The following is an 18,922-nucleotide window of genomic DNA, read 5'->3' on the forward strand; positions in this document are numbered from 1 at the left end:
TTTGGGACACACACAGTTTCCGTTGGTGCATTTTTGTGTTCGGGAGCACATATCTTTGCACGCAACCAATATATAATATAGGGAACTGGGAGGAGGAATTGAGCGCAACAGGGGTAAAGCCCTCTGGCTGGAGAGGCAGCTGCGGAGTGCATTGCAATGCAATGGGGAGTATGATTTCTAGTGCAAGTTCCAGTGGGTGATTGCCCTGGTGTTATCGCTAAGGTTGCATAACACGTGGCGCGCGCGCCTCGAACTTTAGTCATGTCTCACTGCCTCACGCCGAAGAGCTGACAGCTGGGTAAAGCATGTCTGTGATTCTCGATCATCGCCTTTTGTAGACGTCGGTCCCATGTTTAAAGTGACACAGCCTTTGGCTTGTGACCACTGATGCCTGCCTAGGGAATACGTGCATGCCAGCGGCCCCAGCTTGGTGCTTTATTCTGAGGCCAAATCCTAGATAACGCACAGCTGGTCACCTTGTATTGATGGCGTAACTCTGCCTGCTTGCGTCTAACGATGTGTGAACACATATGCAGGCGCCATCAAACGCAGCTTCCCCATCTCCAGCCGCACCTGCTGTGTCCTGCCCCAAAGCGAGTCTATTTATGATTTCATTGCTCAGTGCATTCATGCCTTTTTTACAGGGGAGTCTATTTATGTTTTTATTGCTTAACGCATTTCTTATTTTTTACAGGGGTCTCCATTTACGTTGTTGTGGCTTAACACATTTCCTTTCTGTTCACAGGGGACTGGGGAACACGTATCGTAAGCGGAGGGTGTTGCAAGGTAAGCAGCCTCATCCCAAACAGCAGCCGCCCCATGAAACGATGCATCTATATGAGTAGCCCCCAGTGGCTGCAGATCAGCCCACCCATCCCTGCTGCCTTGGGTCCCCCTAGCTCTGAAGCAGGCCTGTGGGGTTAAGAGCGCACAGTCTCACAGATCCCCCATTCACCCGGATTCCTTATCTGCTCAGATGCTCAAGGCCATGGCTGGGGGGGGGGGGGTAATCTGCGGGGAGGCCCTCAGTGGCCACCTTTCAGTTGTACGCAGGGAGCCAGAATAAAAGTGAACGCAGCCAAGTTGCCAGTATACACAGCTCTTTACAACAAGCATTGAGGTATTTGCGGGTGGCAGTGGAGCGGGGTGCACGAAGGAGCAGCTAGGTGCAGAGAGCGTTTATAGTTTTGTAGGGCAATTGCAGTGTTTTCGGGAAAGTTTGTTTTATGTTTGCTTTACTTATGTTGCTTCTATGTATTTCTGTAGTGTAAGATAACGTGTCAATCAGGACAAGTAACGCGAACCCAATGACAAGCACACAGAACATCAGTGTAGACCAGGGATCTGCAACCTTTGGCTCTCCAGATGTTTTGGACCACTTGTATCAACCCTAATCAGCATAGTCAATAAGCAGATATCATTGTTGCCCGAAACATCTGGAGAGCGAAAGGTTGCAGACCCCTGGTGTAGCTAGGGTGCATTTAAACCCCCTTCCAGCAAACCACTCTGATGCTGCCACTAAGGGCATGCAGTGGAAAAATCATACAATAAAATACATGAAGACGAACCTTAGGGCAGGCGCTCATAACTTCCGGGCAGGCGTTCACAGCACCAGGGCAGGCACTGAGAATATCGGGTCAGACACTCAGAACATTAGGGCAGGAACATTAGTGTTGGCTTTTGTATCTTGGTGACTCACGGAAGGGTATGTGGGCAGAGGGTGGGTAAAAAGAGAAACCACGCAGAGCAACACAGAGGAGCGTGCAGAGAGGAAAAATAGTACTGCAGCGCATGGCAGATAGAGAAAGAGATACCTCTCAATGAAAGGCTAGTAGGGCTGGGAAAAGGCATTCGCATGTCAGGCCAGGAGGTACTCTGGCTCTGCCTTTCACTCTTTTCAAGGCAATAAAGGAGTATTATGATTGTTAACCAGCAAGTAGAGCTGGGTCAGTGTCAGCCTCATGTCAGGTGGGTCATACTCTACCTTTCGTCATTCTAAAGGCCGTAAAATGAGGTGGATTATTGGGATGTGCCATTTGAGGCTAGTACCTCCAACCGAGCACATGATGTGTCTCACTCAGCCTTTCATCATTTTAAGGGTGGGACATACCATTGTTGAGAAATATTTTATAAGGTGAAATCAAACTGCTATCTGCGAAAGGTCGGAAGGTTTGGAGCAGATTTAGGGCCTGATTTACAAAAACGTTTTACGATTAGCTTGGACAGAATCCAAATTACAACATCTTACTGCCTGTTTAACCAACGCTTGTTGTCCAACTGAGAACCAAGTCTTCGAGCCATACACCACATTCCTGAACATTTTCATAGAACATTCCAATAGAGGGCCGCGACCCTCCTTCTCTCATAAACATACCTATGATCAGGAAGTTAGGAACATTAAAACTATTTGTAGAAGGGAGCAGAGATGCGTGTTGAAAGGGGCCTCAGTAGACAAAGTCCTTATGCTAAGAAAGATCTAGACAAAATATAGAAACTGGTCCAGAATGCATTTAGCAAAAAAGACACCACTGGATGGAGAAGCCATGCTTTCTGCATAAGCATCTAAATCTAGTGCTCAGATTTGGCAACTGCTAAGAACCGGAACAAATACCATGGCACTCCCGGCGATGACTAATTCAGTTAGCGAACAAACCTGGACCACACACTATACTGACCTATTTGCTGAGGGAACCACTTCAACACCCATTCCCCTTTCCTCCTCGTACGATCTTCAAATATTAACCTTCAATCATGATGACATTATGTTTATGTTGGAAATTAAAAAACAGAGCACCTCTAGGGCTCCCGGCCCAGGTGGTCTATATACCCTCATGTTAAAATCCCATTCAGACCACTGGGCGTCCACATTACTGCAAATATTTCACCAGATTTTGCTCAAAGGTTCTATCCCCTCGTCGTGGAAACAGTCAATTATAATCCCCATTTTCAAGAAGGGAGACAGGGACATGCCTGCAAATTACAGGCCGATAGCTCTCCTAGACATCCCAGGCAAGATTTTTGCCCGGGTAATCCTTAAACATCTTTCAAAATGGCTTTGTACCACTTCCCAATAAGATATTCATCAATCCGGATATGTCCCGGGTTTGGGCACTTCAGTCAACTTATTAATTCTATCTGCCATAAAGAAACATGTATCTCTCTCTGCCCAACCGGTTTACCTAGCCTTTACAGATTTCAAACAGGCTCTTGATTCGGTACGTAGAGCTCTTCTGTGGGACAAATTAACAAAGACTGAGTGTCCCTCTTACATTCTGAATTTGATATTTCATCTCTATTCAAACACCTCAATTCGAGTAAAACTGAATCAAGAAGCCCTCCTCTCTAAACCTATTCCCGCCTTTCGCAGCCTTAAACAAGGCTGCACTCTAGCTTCTGTTCTCTTCAATTTCTTCACCAATGAGTTGGAGCCCCACATGAATAAAACTATTTAATTTCCCCCTAAAATTGGTAAGCTCCCCAAATCATGGCTGTTGTATGCGGATGACTTAGTAATTTTAGATAAAACACCAATAGGCCTACAAAGGAAATTGTCCTCCCTTGAGTCCTATGCAGCAGCTAACTCTCTTTCAATCAACATCAGCAAATCCAATAGCCTCATAATGTCTAAGACTAAACTAAATAAAAACACATTTTTGAATGGTGTATGAATGCTCATCCTCTGGTAATTTTGCAGTGATATAAGTATTTGGGGTTGGTGCGACCTCCAATGTCCATGATATCCCATAGAAACTATAAACCAGACATAAGATTCTTCAACGGAAATATGGCAAATTTTCTTCAAAGCACAACATTAACTTCTACAAGCAGAGCAGTTCCCATTGTCACTTATGGAGATAAAGCCACACTTTTAGAATACCATGCCAAGTGTGATCTATTAGAAGGTCACTACTGGAAAAAGGCACTTTAACATCAAGCTTCCCAATCCAAGTGGTACGTTATGAATTGGGCTTGCTATCATTAAAAATCATTGTATTCTGGCATACCGTAGCTCTTTACAGAAAATGTCTTCTTTATTCATGTGCCCCTTATAGCTTAGTGCCTGACATAGCTCAGACTCTCGCAGATCAATCTGACCAGTCTTTAAGCGCATTGGAAGAACCAATGCCTTCTGATAATGGCTCAGGTAGACATTGATGAACCTCTTTTAATAGCCAATCCAAACCGAGCCAAGCTCAAACTCTGGCTCTATGATTAGCAAATTACCTGGGCAAAGTGTAAATGCTTCAGACTCTTCAGAATATATGTAGATTTTGCCATAATACTAAGGAACCAGAAACATTACAACACTTAATCGTCCTATGTCCAAGCCTTGAGGTGATGCGTTGCCAGTCTGCCCACATACACAAATTCTGACTCTAACCGTTATGCGTTTTCTAGCACTTCATTAAATGTACCATGCACTTTCTGTAACTAGCACCGAAATGCCTCAGGGTTTTGTGCGCTGACATAAATGCAAACATTTAAAAAAATTAAAAAATTAAAGGGGCTTCTCAAATTCGACCCCCGCTAATACTGATGGTTATAGTTCAAACAGGACCAGATTTCCATGTTGCTAGTTTGAAGCAGTTGACTTTCTTTCCTGATCCGATATTCAATTTATCAGCAATGTATAGGGAGACAAAGAGAGATGAGAAGTAAGGTTCCAATTGAAAACAAGCATTGGTAATGCTAATAGTTTTGGCGTTTACTGCTGTTCTTTGTATTTTGCATTCATAGGCACCAGGGTGCAAGAAGTAAAGTGCAGAGTTTCAAAGGAGGATGTGATAAGGAGTGTAGGTGTGCAAAACAATGAGAAGGGGAATAGAGCAAGGGAGGAAGCCATTGATAGAGGGAGCCATCGACGATGAGCAAGAAGAACTATGAGTGAGAAAGAGTGAGAGTGAGGGGGTAAGAAATAAAGTGAGAGTATAAGAGGACGGATGAGAGGGCATAGATAGAAGGGCTAAGGTGGGTGGGGGAATGGAAGGGGTAGAGTGGGTGGGTGCGGGAATAAGAAGGTAGGGTGGGTGGTGGGATAGAGAGAGTGGGGGTAGGGTGGGTGGGGGCAGAGAGAGTGGGGGTTGTGTGGGTGGGGGTGGAAAGAGTGCAGGTATGGTGGGTGGGGGTAGAGAAAGTGTGGGTAGAGTGGGTGGTGTAAAGAGAGAGGGGGTTGGGTGGGTGGGGGCAGAGAGAGTGGGGGAAGGGTGGGTGTTGGTAGATAGAGTGGGGGAAGGGTCGTTGGGGGCAGAGAGAGTTGGTGTGCAGTGAGAGTGTAGGGGTACAGAGTGTGGGGGTAAGGTGGGGGTGGGTATAGAGCATGTGGGGGTAGGGTGGGGTTAGAAAGAGTGGGGTAGAGTGGATGGGGATCGAGTGTGGGGTTTGGGTGGGGGGGTAGAGAGAGTGTGAGTAGAGTGGTATGGTGGGTGGGGTTATAGAGAGAGTATGGGTAGGATGGGTGGGGGTAGAGAGAGTGTGGGTGGGGTAGAGAGATTGGGGGAGGGTGGGTGTATGGTGGTAGAGTGTGGCGGAAGGGTGGGTAGGGGTGGCTGGTGGGGGTAGAGAGAGTGGGGGTGGGTGTAGAGAGAGTGGGGGGTGGGTGTGGGTAGATAGAGTGGGGGAAGGGTCGTTGGGGGCAGAGAGAGTTGGTGTGCAGTGAGTGTGTAGGGGTGCAGAGTGTGGGGGTAAGGTGGGGGTGGGTATAGAGCATGTGGGGGTAGGGTGGGGTTAGAAAGAGTGGGGTAGAGGGGATGGGGATCGAGAGTGGGGTTTGGGTGGGTGGGGGTAGAGAGAATGTGGGTAGAGTGGTATGGTGGGTGGGGTTATAGAGAGAGTATGGGTAGGATGGGTGGGGGTAGAGAGAGTGTGGGTGGGATAGAGAGAGTGGGGGAGGGTGGGTGTATGGTGGTAGAGAGTGGCGGAAGGGTGGGTAGGGGTGGCTGGTGGGGGTAGAGAGAGTGGGGGTGGGTGTAGAGAGAGTGGGGAAGGGTGGGTGGATTGTGGTAGAGAGAGTGGGAGTAGGGTGGGTGGGGGTAGAGAAAGTGGGGGCATGGGATGGATGAGTGGGTGGGGGAGAGTGTGTGTGGAGAGGCTGAGTGGCAGTAGTTGGTTGGGAGAAGGAAACATGAACAACAACATAGCCTCTGGAGGACTTGTCAAATTTAACCCAAAATAACCCAAACAGAACCCAACCATCATATGAAATGGGGGGGGGTTGCTGGGGGGTAGAGAGCAGGAGTGGGCTGGGTGAGGGTAGAGAGAATGGGGGTGTGGGTAGAGAGAGTGGGTATGGGGTGGTGGTAGTAAAGAGGTAGCCTTGAGAATAATAAGAAAAAGATTGCTGCCAAAAGTAACCAAAAAATAGCCCAATTGTATGCAAAATAGCTCAAAATAGCCCAATAACTAAGGCAAATCACTACACAGCTGGGAAATGGAAAGCACATCCGACTTGCTTCTTACAAAACTGCTGATTGGAGCAAATCTTGTTAGGGAGCTCCTTATTGGGTAGTACGGCGGAGGAGTTTGGAAAAAGACATTTTAGTAAATTGGCCATTTTGTGCCACGGCATTGCTGGTTGCTATGCCAACCAGATATTCTCAGTTCAAAACCCAATTTCCCTAGCTCTCTCTCTTTTGTAACAATGGTTATGGCAAATTTGTAGCTTGCACCACAATAATTCGGCAAAACCAAAAATGAGGGGACTTACACCTAGGGAACAAGAGAAGACAACAATTATGTTAGAAATCTTTTATAAAGTGCAAAGTCACCACAGTAGCAGCTTCACAGGGGAGAGGCTCGTCTAGGTGTTGGCATATTGTGCCCACACAAGGGGTATCCAGAATATGGTCTATGGAGGACAAGGCAAAAAGAAAAGAGAGTGTAAGGGGGAGGAGGGTGTTCATTTGGGTACTGGGTTAGATTAACAGCAAGGGCCTGATTTACAAAGCGTTATTCAATGGGATTTTCTCATTTAAATAAACTCCTTTGTAAATCAGGGCCTGAGAGTTTTATAGTTAGAGGTGTAGAGATGAGGGGAAGGGTAATGCTTGTGGGGGTTCTGGATGCATGTTGACTCAAGGGATGTGTTAAAGAGAACATGCAGAATTAAGCAAGCTAGTTGTATTCTGTCTGTACTGTTGAGGTTTTATAATGAAGACAGTTTCCACCTAATAATCACATGCGTACTAGGAGTGTGGTTGTGTGATGGGCTTGAGATGTGCTCAAGCAGACCCATGTAAGCTGATTTATTTGGGTTCGCAAATACAGATTCTAGAACACAATCCAGAATATTAATTTAAAGGCTGCCTCAGTTTACATTCTGAGAGCAGCACAGCCAAGTTTAGGCTGTGTAAAAGGAGTATGTTGAAGGAAACATCAACAATGGAAGAAGGGATATATATATATATATAGAACACAGCTTACACCCCATGCCACTGGCCCATAAGAATGTAAGACAGAGAAAGGGAGTCCTGCAGAAGTCAAATAGATACATTTTGAGGACTTGCCTAAATCTAACATGATTGTGATGTTCCCCTGCTCTCGAGGCAGGCTATCCTACAAACGCAGGGGGCCTGATTTGCAAAGCGATTTTCAATCAGATTTTCACACTGAAAAACGCTTTTCAAAATCAGGCCCTTAGAAATCAAGGAGTAGGAGCATCAGCCCATTTGTCCCGATTACAAAACATTAAAATAGTGATAAGAGTCGGACTCCCTCTATGTAGGCTTTGGAAGAGGAAGGAAAACCAAAAGAGCAAAGAAAATTAAAGAGGGCCATAATTTACACTGGTTGTAGTGCTTTGATCAGACATTCCCAGGCCCCACTTTTCTTAAAACAAGACTTTATCAGGCAATGGTACTGAAGCGCCACTAGATGCTAAATTAAAAGGAGAAAGACGGGACTTGGATTAGGCAAGAGGAGCCGGAATATGCCAGCAAAACGGTCAGATAGGATTTCTGCAAACAGCATGATGTTAAATAGTTTCTATTTTCGAAAGACACCAGTATTTTTACGTGCTAGTAACATTTTATTGTTTATTAGCCAGTGAAATGATGCACGAACATAATTAGAAAACAGTTCCATGACACTTATTACCAGGAGGATAGCTCAGGGGCAAAAAAAATGTTTGTCTTGGAAGCAAGACCACACAGAGAAACACAGCTTTGAATCCCCGTCCCGTGCTTAGAGACTGGTCTCTGGTATTAAGAGCGTTATAAAAGATTAAATAACAAAAAAATGATTGGAGCAGACAGCACATAGAATCTAGCGCGTCCTGCGTGTGTGTGAAACAGAAGTTTGCAAGGCATTCTCCAGATGCAGGTTTATGATTTATGTCTAGAAGCATATTGCTTCCTCTCTGCAGTGTGAGCTCGGAGGGGATTCTGCACTTGCCTGCATCCAGTCTTAGTTAAGTCAATAGGAGACACTCGGCCTCATTTACAAACCGTTTTTCCCAATGAAAAAAAACCTTTGTGAATCAGGCTCACGGACTGCACATCCAGTTAGTTGGCTTAGAAGGTGATCGTGTGCAAGCATGTTATCTCAAACTAAAAAGGTAGTATAAAAAATGAACAATATTATGGTCGAATTTTAGAACTAGCGTTAATGAATATGACAGTGGTGCTACAATACACTACCACACATTTAAAAAATCCCCTCCATTTAACACTGCAGCGGATGAAAATGTGTTGTGGCCTGAGTGGCCAAATGAATGCAAGAATTAATTGGGCCTGATTTACAAAAGCATTTTACAGTGGCACAATCCATTTTCACACTAAAACATCATGGGCCTGATTCACAAACATGTTTTAACATGGGAAAGTCCTGTTGAAATTCTTTTTGTAAATCAGGCCCACCACCACAAAAGCAGGTTGGACAAATCAATGATTATAAGTAGCGAAACATCTTGAAGTGGACTATAATCATTTTCAATGTATGTAAATTTAGATTTTACCAACGTAAACCAGCAATATAGATTATGTTTGTTTTTATAAATGACTCAATGACGACTTGAGTTGCTTTGTAATTACATAAAAACTCTTTTGCATTCCTAGTGATACTCTGAAACCATGGGCGACTCAGAAATGGCAGTGTTTGGGGAGGCTGCGCAGTATTTGCGCAAGACTGACAAAGAGCGGCTTGAAGCCCAGAACAGGCCATTTGATGCCAAGAACACTTGTTACGTGGATGACGAAAAAGAGCTCTACGTGAAAGGAACCGTCACGGCCCGAGAGGGTGGCAAAGTCACCGTCAAGACCGACGATGGAAGGGTAATGAGCATATCACATGAACAATAATTGAAAAATGTATATATCATGATACACTCACACGACTCTGCCAGTCCCCACAGTAAACCTTTCCTGTCTTTGCTCCTTTTCAGACTGTAACAGTGAAAGATACTCAGGTCTACCCTCAGAATCCTCCCAAGTACGATAAGATTGAAGACATGGTCATAATGACCCATCTGAATGAAGCCTCTGTGCTGTATAATCTCGCTGAGCGATACGCGGCCTGGATGATCTATGTAAGTACTGCATGCCTTGAACCAAAGACTGAAGGAGCAAAGAGGTTAGGTGGCCACATGTGCTCTCCACCAGGACCACCATATGACCGAATTCGGCTAACTTAGCAAACAATTATGCGCAGTATAACTTCCTCTTTAGAAGCTGACTGTAACATCAATGATGATCGGCGCTTTGGCGTGAGGTGCTTTATAAATCAATAAATACAAATACAAATGATGCAGTACCTCTTCTAGAGTCACGCGAATATACCACATAGTATTAGAATGCCAAACATACTAGCAAAGTAAAAGCACCTATTCATAGAACTGTTAGCAAGAGTTCCCACGTTATCCCTATATATTGTCCCGAGAAGGGTCTCGTCTCAGACCAGTGGCTACCATGGTATCCAACGCTGGCAACAAATCGATCTTGGATTCTCCCCTGCAGATAGAAAGACACCCAAGTGTCACACAAAATAATACGGGTAAGTAGTAAATATGAGCCAGTATAGTCCTGAAAAAAGACAAAAGTCTAATAATAAAGAATGACTCGGTAACAAGATTGCATTCCAAGGGATATTTTCACACCAAACATAAAGTGCTGATATTGCTTTTGATGGGAAGTCATGCAGTAAGGGGCACAAATATAATTTAAAATAACAAGTACTTTCACTAGCGTGCTATCACACAATAACTAGTCACTCACCTGAAAATCAAACCATGTAATGGGTGGTCATAACTGAGCATGATCACACCGTAGCATTGCAGTTTGATTTTGATGTCTACATACAGAAGTTTGCATATGGAGCAGCATATATACACTATTTTGCATGAACAGGGAAGACAAGACGTAGTTAAGTACAGGGAGTCCAAACAAATAGAAAAACTGGGACACAGGCAATTTTATGATAAGTGGAAAGGTGTTTAAGGTGATATACTAAGCGGAGCATCCGTGAACATTGTCACATGTTTCCGGCTGGCTTCCAGTCAAGGACATGATGAACTTCAAGATATCATCCTTTGATCACTGGTGCTTTTCGAACAATGCCCTCTACTACCTGATAACCAGAATCTCGAGGTGCAAACCAACTAGGCCACAATGCACGGCCTACAAACACTGCCTCGTCACCCCCAGATTCAACCGCATAAGAGGAGGGGGGGCAGCTTCCCAACCCGTACCCCCGCACTCTGGAACAAGCCCCTGACCACCTTTGTGATGAACCCTCCTATGGCTGCCTCAGAAAGAAGATGAAAACTCACCTCTTCAACTAAGACTCCTTGCATACCCCCTTGTGTCCGTTCCACTACCCCCTTAACCAGCGCCCAGATGCCATCGGGCTTGGTGCGCTCTTATAAATGCCCAAATTAAATAAATAAATGTTAATGTTAAAGATATTTGTATCACACACTATCAACACCGGAGTGGTCCCCAGGTGCTCTGGCGGATCTGAAAAGAAAGGTGTGAAAAAGTGGGGGAGTGGGTGGGTTAGCAGGGTATAGTGGGGATAGGAAAGTGAGAGTTGTGATTTCCTGTTGGCAGCTTCAGTTCGGTTTGCACCGTTCGCTGACCTTAAGTGTGGTTTTTGGGTCAGTGCGACTTGCGATGTGCTGTTGTGAGGGGTTATGTGTTGTTAGTCTGTTGTAGTGTGGTGAAGTGCGTGCGTATTGCTGTGCACAGATGTGGTTGTGTGAGTTTCTGTATGGGAAGCGTATGCGGAAAGTTGAGGTTTTAGAGTTGGGTTAGCAGGTTTTCCTTACCTCTTTGTCTTTGAGTTTCTGTGCTTAGCATCTATGATTATCCTGTGTGTTTGGTGTGGTAGTTTGTCCACTTAGTTGGTGGGCATGTTGAGGAGTGGCAGTTTTCCTCTGTGTTACTCTAGTGGTATGTCTACCTGGCTGATGCTGGCGTGTTCCCCGGCCTGGGTTGGGGATGATTGTGATAGAGGGTTCTGGTCACTCCTGCCTATCCCTTGGGGGGTCCTTACCTACCTAAGTCTCCTCTGTAGACATGGGTTGCTGGGGGGTCCTTCACCCGCCCTCTGGTTAGGGATGATTAAGTTAGGGCCATGGATTACTCCTTAAGGTTCTTGTTTCCCGTTGGGTGCATGCTCCCTAGTCATTTCCTTCTGGTTCTGAAGCAAAGAGCCAAGTTTTGAGTAGTTTCCTGAATTCCAAAGGATCCCTTTTGTTAAAAATGTTTTTGGTAGGTCATTCCAGGTTATTGCTGCCAGGTGAGAAAAAGATGATCCTCCGAATGTTCTTTTATTGTAGGCTTTGGGTTCCAAGCGAATGTCGTTGCTTGATATGAGTGGTCCTGTTGGTCGGTTATTTTCTTATTTAGGAATTCTACTCTTTGTCCGTCGATTGTTCTGTGCTGTAATAGGAGTTAAAACCTTCATTAAAGAAATCTGAAGGGCTGCAGTGCCATGAACATTCTACCCTGTGTGTTAATAAATCATACTGCCCCTCACCATCAATGTAGGCACAATACATTTTGAAACAGGGCAATAACGTACAATGCATTGCAAAGGCATTATAAGCTGCTGTAAAGGGGCACAGATGCTTTGGGTTTTGACATTGTCCCAGATTACCATTATATCATGACATAGGACCTGATTATGACCCTGGCGGTCTGGGAACTATGGTACCGGTAAGCATGCCGGTACCGCATTTCCCGGACCGCCATACTACGTGTTGTGGTCACGGCTGCCTGTCAGCCCGCCAGGTTTTTCCTGGCAGGCTGACAGGCACCCAAGAGCACAGCACGTCGGATGCACCGGCACAACTCTGAATGTGCCGGTGCATCCGCGTCCCCATTCCCATTCAGTCCTATGGGGCGGAATGGGGATGAGGAGGACCTTGATTCCGGCACCCGAAAATGGGCAATTACCCGGTCTGCCTAACTCGGCTTGACCCGGTTCTTGCCCATTCACGGGTGCCGGAAAAAATGCAAATCCGGCGCCAGCCGTGCCTGCTTTACAGGCCGGCTACCGCCACGGTTGTAATGAGGCCCATAGACATTATAAATCTGTCCACATTTGATACATTTTCCCCTGCAGCACATATCACTTCATTTGATTACACAATGTGTGTGTGTGTGGCCATCAGAAAGGCGTTACTCTTATTTCACACTTATCAGAAGACAGTACACTGAAAAGTACATTGAAACTATCCATTGGAACCAAATAAAAGCAGCGGGAAAGCCAAAAGGTCTGGCGTTTATATGTAGAGGGATAGATTGTTTTGTAAAGTTCCCAAAGGACAAATAAAGATTATCCTCTACATTTGCAGACCAATAGGCCTTGCCAATTTGTGTCATTATAGACACAACATCAATGTGAACGGTCAATCATTACATTTCATAATGTATTCCAAACTGATATGGTCCCATTTACTGTGTAGCCTTGTTTGTGTTGAGTAGTTGGAAAACGGTGTGAGAATAAACATGGTAAACCTAAGTCTGACAATGTTCAAATTATAGCTACCTCTCCCTCTTCCTATAACTCTCTCCTTCTCCCCCACTCTCTCTGTATACATATATATACATTCATATATGTTCCTGATTAACAACAGTTTTTTCAATGGGTGTTTCCCATTCAAAAACACTTTTTTTAAAATCTGGCCCATATATATTTAGAGAGAGTGCAGCTTTGTAAAACATCTTGCAAAAATTAAGCTCTATAAGCAAACATGTTCTCCTATAAAATAATGCAAACATTATTTAACCATAGTGTATTCTGGCAGTTTATGTTACTTTAGTCATTAACTACACTATCAGTGGCAGCCAAAGACAAATAAAACGCAAAGCCAATAACGCACAGTGTAGAAATTGCAATGTAGAACAAAGGTGAAAAATAGCAATGTACCAAGCAGCATAACTAACCACAAGAGTTATTAATAGTTAAGGCAGCTCAACATTGAAAAGACAACTATGTATCAAGCACCATGCAAACAAAAAAGCTCTTACAAGTAATATTCTACAGCTCTCTACCCAACCTAAAGAGTTGCACTATTGTCTGCAAAAAGGTTGTCACTATAACATTTTACCCTAGAGCTCTGTGCAATATTTTAAGAAATAGATGCATCAATACAACAATAGTAACAAAATACATAATGCCAGCAGCAGCATGAAAATGAGAACAACTACTTTTTAGACATTACACCACAGTGGGAAAAGAGGAGACCTGATTAGAGACACGATTAGAAGTTCAGTAGAGTAGGGATAAACCAATATGTGGTGAGAGACATTCCATACTTTAGGGGCCACTAAAATAAAAGAATGTGAAATGAGAGGTGAATGAGAGGTGAAGTAGAAAGTAGAAGATGAATAGAGAATACAAAGAGAAGCAGAATGTGAATCACCCAGATATGCACATTTTGCTCACTGTTGCAGGTAGATTCTCTGTTCAGCACAATTTACATCAAAACATACTTATTTCCGAACAGTCCTTGATGTTTAAAGATCACTCAATGCTCTCAGTAGGGCAGAATCAAAGCTTCCAACCAACATGAGAGCAGGTGCGGGATAGGGCGGTCGTGAAGACAGAAAAACTGTAGAACTAAGAACTGTAGTACTAAGAAGGAAACTGTATCATGGGGTTGCATAAAACATATAAGCAGAGGAACAAAATCACTTTAAAGTTTCTAAAGGTTATTTAGAAAGTAGTGTTATTTTGGTGTCAACAAAGAAAACTATAAAAAATGCAACAACTGAGGAGTTTATCATGAAATGTAAATTTGCTATTGGTAAATGAAATCACAAGAAATACTAAAACAGTCAATGGTAAAAGAATTCAGCCATAAAGAGGCTTACTAGTAATGGTCTGATACAATCGTCTTCAAACTGTGAGACTAGCCACTCGAGTGGGGATGGCAGAAGGATGTCTGGGGGTTGCAAGACTCTATTAAATAGGAGAGTTGCAGCTGCCTTAATGAGAACACATTAGCAGTTCCAGTATTTGGCGGCCACATTATGCGTTTTACTCAATTGGGGCTCAGCATAAAATGAGTGGCGAGGACTGTAACCCAAATGAATACCAAAAAACAATACTTTGATAGCAGTTATTGATCCCTCTCTGGTGAGTATTGGAATGGCAAGCTAAGTGAAGTACTTCAAATCTGACCACAACGTTAATTCACTATTTAATATTGACAGAAAGGTTGCACCACAAAACATCAAATATAATCAATACTACTGATCTAGGGTCCCCGTATTCTGATTTGCCTAATGCATCATGTTACTGTTTTTCTAGCATTGTTTGCATTATTGTTATTTACAATTTCTCATTACTGCCTTAAACTTTCCATTATCATATTTGATGTGGTTGTTTTGCCCTTGTGTCCATTCTAAATTGTGTAAGATTTGCCCAATACATGCTGGCGAGGTTTTCTTTCAAGGTAAACAGAGATCAAGAGTAGTTAACTTTGCAACCATGTTTGTCATGTTAACAATTATAGATCATATATCGACTATAACAGAACAGATAAAGGACAGCAACGTGTCTTAACAAATGCCTTTCATTTCAGACATACTCTGGTCTTTTCTGTGCCACTGTTAATCCCTACAAGTGGCTGCCAGTGTACAATCCCGAGGTGGTCAATGCCTACAGAGGCAAGAAGCGCCAGGAGGCCCCACCTCACATCTTCTCCATTTCTGACAATGCCTATCAGTTCATGTTGACAGGTAAAGTGACTCCCTTTTGTAAAATAATAGTTAGTAAAGACGTTAAAATACCATTAAATAACCCTGTTATATAAAACACTTTTCTCTCCTTAGATCGTGAAAATCAGTCTGTCCTGATTACGTAAGTACAAATCTTTCAATAGAGTGTCCTTGTGTATTCTAAGTCTGTTGTTCAAGAATATTAATTGTGTTCTCTACAACTGTAGTGGCGAATCTGGAGCCGGAAAGACTGTGAACACCAAGCGTGTCATCCAGTACTTTGCAACAATTGCAGTGGCTGGTGATAAGAAAAAGGACTCCCCAGCCATGTCCAACAAGCTGCAGGTTTGTTAATTCTGCATGTTTTAACATTGTGTAGTTTTCACAGAATTCTGTGTGAAACCAGTACATTCACAGATAACTCTGCCACTTCTAGGGAACTCTGGAGGATCAAATCATCCAGGCCAACCCTCTGCTGGAAGCCTTCGGTAATGCCAAGACTGTGAGGAATGACAACTCATCCCGTTTTGTAAGTCTTTTGACTCCATGGGCCTGATTCACAGAGCATTTTCAAATGGTATTATGCCATTATAAAACGCTTCTGTGAATCAGACCCTATATGTGTTCTTTAGTGTGTAATACATATTAATCAACACTTGGTTTAAACCTGAATTCACTGTTGGTTCTGTTCACACTTTAGGGTAAATTTATCAGAATCCATTTTGGAACCACAGGGAAACTGGCTTCTGCAGATATTGAAACATGTAAGAAATACCTGTAAATACCTTAGTAAATGTTCTTAAAACACATTCTCATGTTTACACATCGTAAATGGTTTATATTTCAGACCTGCTGGAAAAATCCAGAGTAACATTCCAGCTTTCAGCTGAGAGGAGCTACCACATCTTCTATCAGATCATGACCAACAAAAAGCCAGAACTTGTTGGTAAGTTTCAACTATGTCTCATGTATCTAACCACACACCCCAAAAGAGGTTACGCACAAGTAGAGGAATTATTGCATATGGAGTTCTTAAAAGAAACTATTTTATTGCTGTGATGGATACAGAGAAAGACAAATGTAGAGTTATCAACAAATGTGCTCACAAAGCAGAAAAAGGGTCACCTGGCAGATACAGCTAATGAAGTATGCATGCCCATTAGCTCCTACATTTCTTAGGCACTGCATTGTAATAGAAAATATCCTGAGTGCAGCTGATTGCATCACAATTGTTAAAGTATTAACCATCCTAACTTTGACAAAGGTTCCTGCAATTGTCAGCAACCATAGGGCCAGTCTCACAATATGTTGCGATGTGAAATATTTGGAAGACAGCGATAACAGCAGAGATATGTATATATGTACACCCCTAACATAGAAGCCGTGTATCTGTGCCTGGGACATTTTAGGATTGTACAGTAAAGTCCAAACAACAAAGATGTTGCAGAACATCCTATTTTCCTCCCAATGGGAAGAAGATTCCTATATGTAGCAACCGATTGTAATACTAGCATCCTACTAGTTCCTCCAGAAATGTGAAGGAAAAGGGTGGGGAATGGAGAGGAACTTAATAGGACAGAAGTGTGTCAACACTTTAGATGAAGGTTCCAAACGGTCTTATGAATATTTTCCCCACACTTTTCCTCAGTGTAGGAATTTGCTTAATACAAATAGGGATTCATCATGTACTGGCATATTTTGATTTCAGATGAATTTTGCATAGTTAAATACATACTCAGCCAATGCTAAATACAGAACCCAATAGATTATTTATTTAAAAACACTTAGTAAAAGAAAACAAGCTTGTTGTTTATTCTTCTTCCTTTCATCAGAATATCTTCATGAAAAGTAGCAGATGCACACAAAGCAATAGTTTGATTTTAATTTGGAAAATATAAAGTTCTGAATCAACATTTGAGGAACACCACCTTTCATTACTGAGCTTCTCATAGATTCATATCAAGTTGTTTGACTGAAGTACAACGCATGAATTTGTTTTATTGTGTATTTTACGTCATTCATATAATTTGACGAGGACTATTGTAGCATTCTACAGATACTAACTGGATGGCATTGTTTCACAGAAATGCTTCTCATTACCACCAACCCGTATGACTTCCCATCCATCAGCCAGGGGGAGATTGTGGTTAAGAGTATCGATGACGTAGAGGAGCTTTTGGCTACTGATGTAAGTTATATGATGAAGTTCAAACGTCTTTATAACAAAAAGGAACTGTCAGTTTAGCTAACGTAACCTTCAATTCCACCTCTTGCTTGACAGGGTGCCATTGATATTCTGGGGTTCAATGCAGATGAAAAGATCGGCATCTACAAGATGACCGGTGCAGTGATGCACCACGGAAACATGAAATTCAAGCAGAAACAGCGTGAAGAACAGGCCGAGCCCGATGGCACAGACGGTGAGACTTACAAGACAACTATTGGGCATTATGTCATAAGAGTAAAAACAGGGGTTTACATTTCAAAAGGAGCAAATGCAATGAGGCTAAAACAAACAAGTACAAAGCATTGAAAAAACCAAAAGGGGTAAAACTACAGGTGAAGAGGACACTGAGGGCACAGTATAAAAATGAATGGGCATATAATACTTTATACACTAGAAATGAATAAGTAATTTACTGAAATTCATTATTTTACTGTAAGTGCAATGGGTTCAGGGAACATTACCACACATACACAGTATAAATTATTCATTTTCATTACATTTCACATACGTAATAAAACACTATAATGTAAACAAAGAACACACATACTAACTGCAGGCACTCTTGACAAGGGACATTTTTGCTATACTAGCTGGCAATGCTATGTTATGCCCTCTTATATTTTGTTGTGTTTTGTCATGTTGCTCCGTACAAGGCTGACCCGCTTTGATGCAGCCAAAAGCTGACCAGGTACACTTCACAAAACACCAATATACATACATAAATGGTACACATGAGTGGCAGTCAGTTCATGAAAAGTTTCATGATGCCCAAAGTTGAGCTTCACAGTAAGCTACACTTCACATCCCCTGTTGGAACTAAGATCCCCATGCTGCCCTCATTTAACAGAACAAGGTAACTGCAACCCAAGTTGAGAAGGGTAGACAAGCTGGTTTATGCAGATTAACTACCAGAAGTACCGAGCCCCAGAACAAGAGGAATCCTGCCTCCCATACCGACAGGACTACGACCATCCCCATAAAGCTCCTACAAGGCCTCCAGAACTTCCATGAAGCTTGGTTCAGAGCTGTGCTCTCACAGAAGTCATAGTTCAAAACCCACTCTCATTTAAAAAAGTGCTTACAGTTCCCTCCAGCCTTCCTGTCCATAGGACAGGCCGTTCGTGGCCTAGGTATATGAGTAGAAGGGGTTTTCAGTCCTGTTCCCTTGTGCATGGTTTTAACATTCCCAAACTCACAATGACACCCTGGCAATGTGGAAGCTTCAAAGCTTGACATCTGCTGAGCCAAGGACGTGTTCCCAGCCGTAAAGCATTTCACACAAAAGAGTGCCAGATAGACTCCACACAGAAGGACCGACATCCGTCCAATCTCTCCCTTCCTACTCTGTTGGTCTCCATCTTCATTCGCCTTGAATAGAGTCCATTCTTTACTTGGCAATTCTTAGTCAATGGACTTTGCAGTCCCAGAACTACCATTCTTGAGTTTGTTTTCTGGGAGGAATAAAATATACTACCTGGCAATAAAAGATGACATGCTTCAAAGGGGTTGTTTGATCTCATTTTGAATCCATCAC

General features: G+C 43.1%; 1 protein-coding gene across 2 annotated transcripts in view; it reads left to right on the forward strand.

Annotated features, from left to right (window-relative positions):
• Positions 1-650: 650 nt before the first annotated feature.
• The window catches only part of LOC138569506 (myosin-4-like), a 72,795-nt gene continuing 54,523 nt past the window's right edge, over positions 651-18,922 (forward strand). For both annotated transcript variants that reach the window (XM_069647541.1, XM_069647540.1), the window contains exons 1-11: positions 651-786; positions 9,051-9,266; positions 9,377-9,520; positions 15,026-15,182; positions 15,276-15,303; positions 15,389-15,506; positions 15,598-15,690; positions 15,862-15,925; positions 16,009-16,107; positions 17,246-17,349; positions 17,443-17,581. In XM_069647541.1, the coding sequence (XP_069503642.1) occupies positions 9,066-9,266; positions 9,377-9,520; positions 15,026-15,182; positions 15,276-15,303; positions 15,389-15,506; positions 15,598-15,690; positions 15,862-15,925; positions 16,009-16,107; positions 17,246-17,349; positions 17,443-17,581 (1,147 nt within the window). In that variant the 5' untranslated portion in view covers positions 651-786; positions 9,051-9,065. The remainder of the gene's footprint in view (positions 787-9,050; positions 9,267-9,376; positions 9,521-15,025; positions 15,183-15,275; positions 15,304-15,388; positions 15,507-15,597; positions 15,691-15,861; positions 15,926-16,008; positions 16,108-17,245; positions 17,350-17,442; positions 17,582-18,922) is intronic.

The sequence above is a fragment of the Ambystoma mexicanum genome, chromosome 2q, assembly GCF_040938575.1.
Source record: "Ambystoma mexicanum isolate Mex_15411 chromosome 2q, UKY_AmexF1_1, whole genome shotgun sequence".
Lineage (NCBI taxonomy): Eukaryota > Metazoa > Chordata > Amphibia > Caudata > Ambystomatidae > Ambystoma > Ambystoma mexicanum.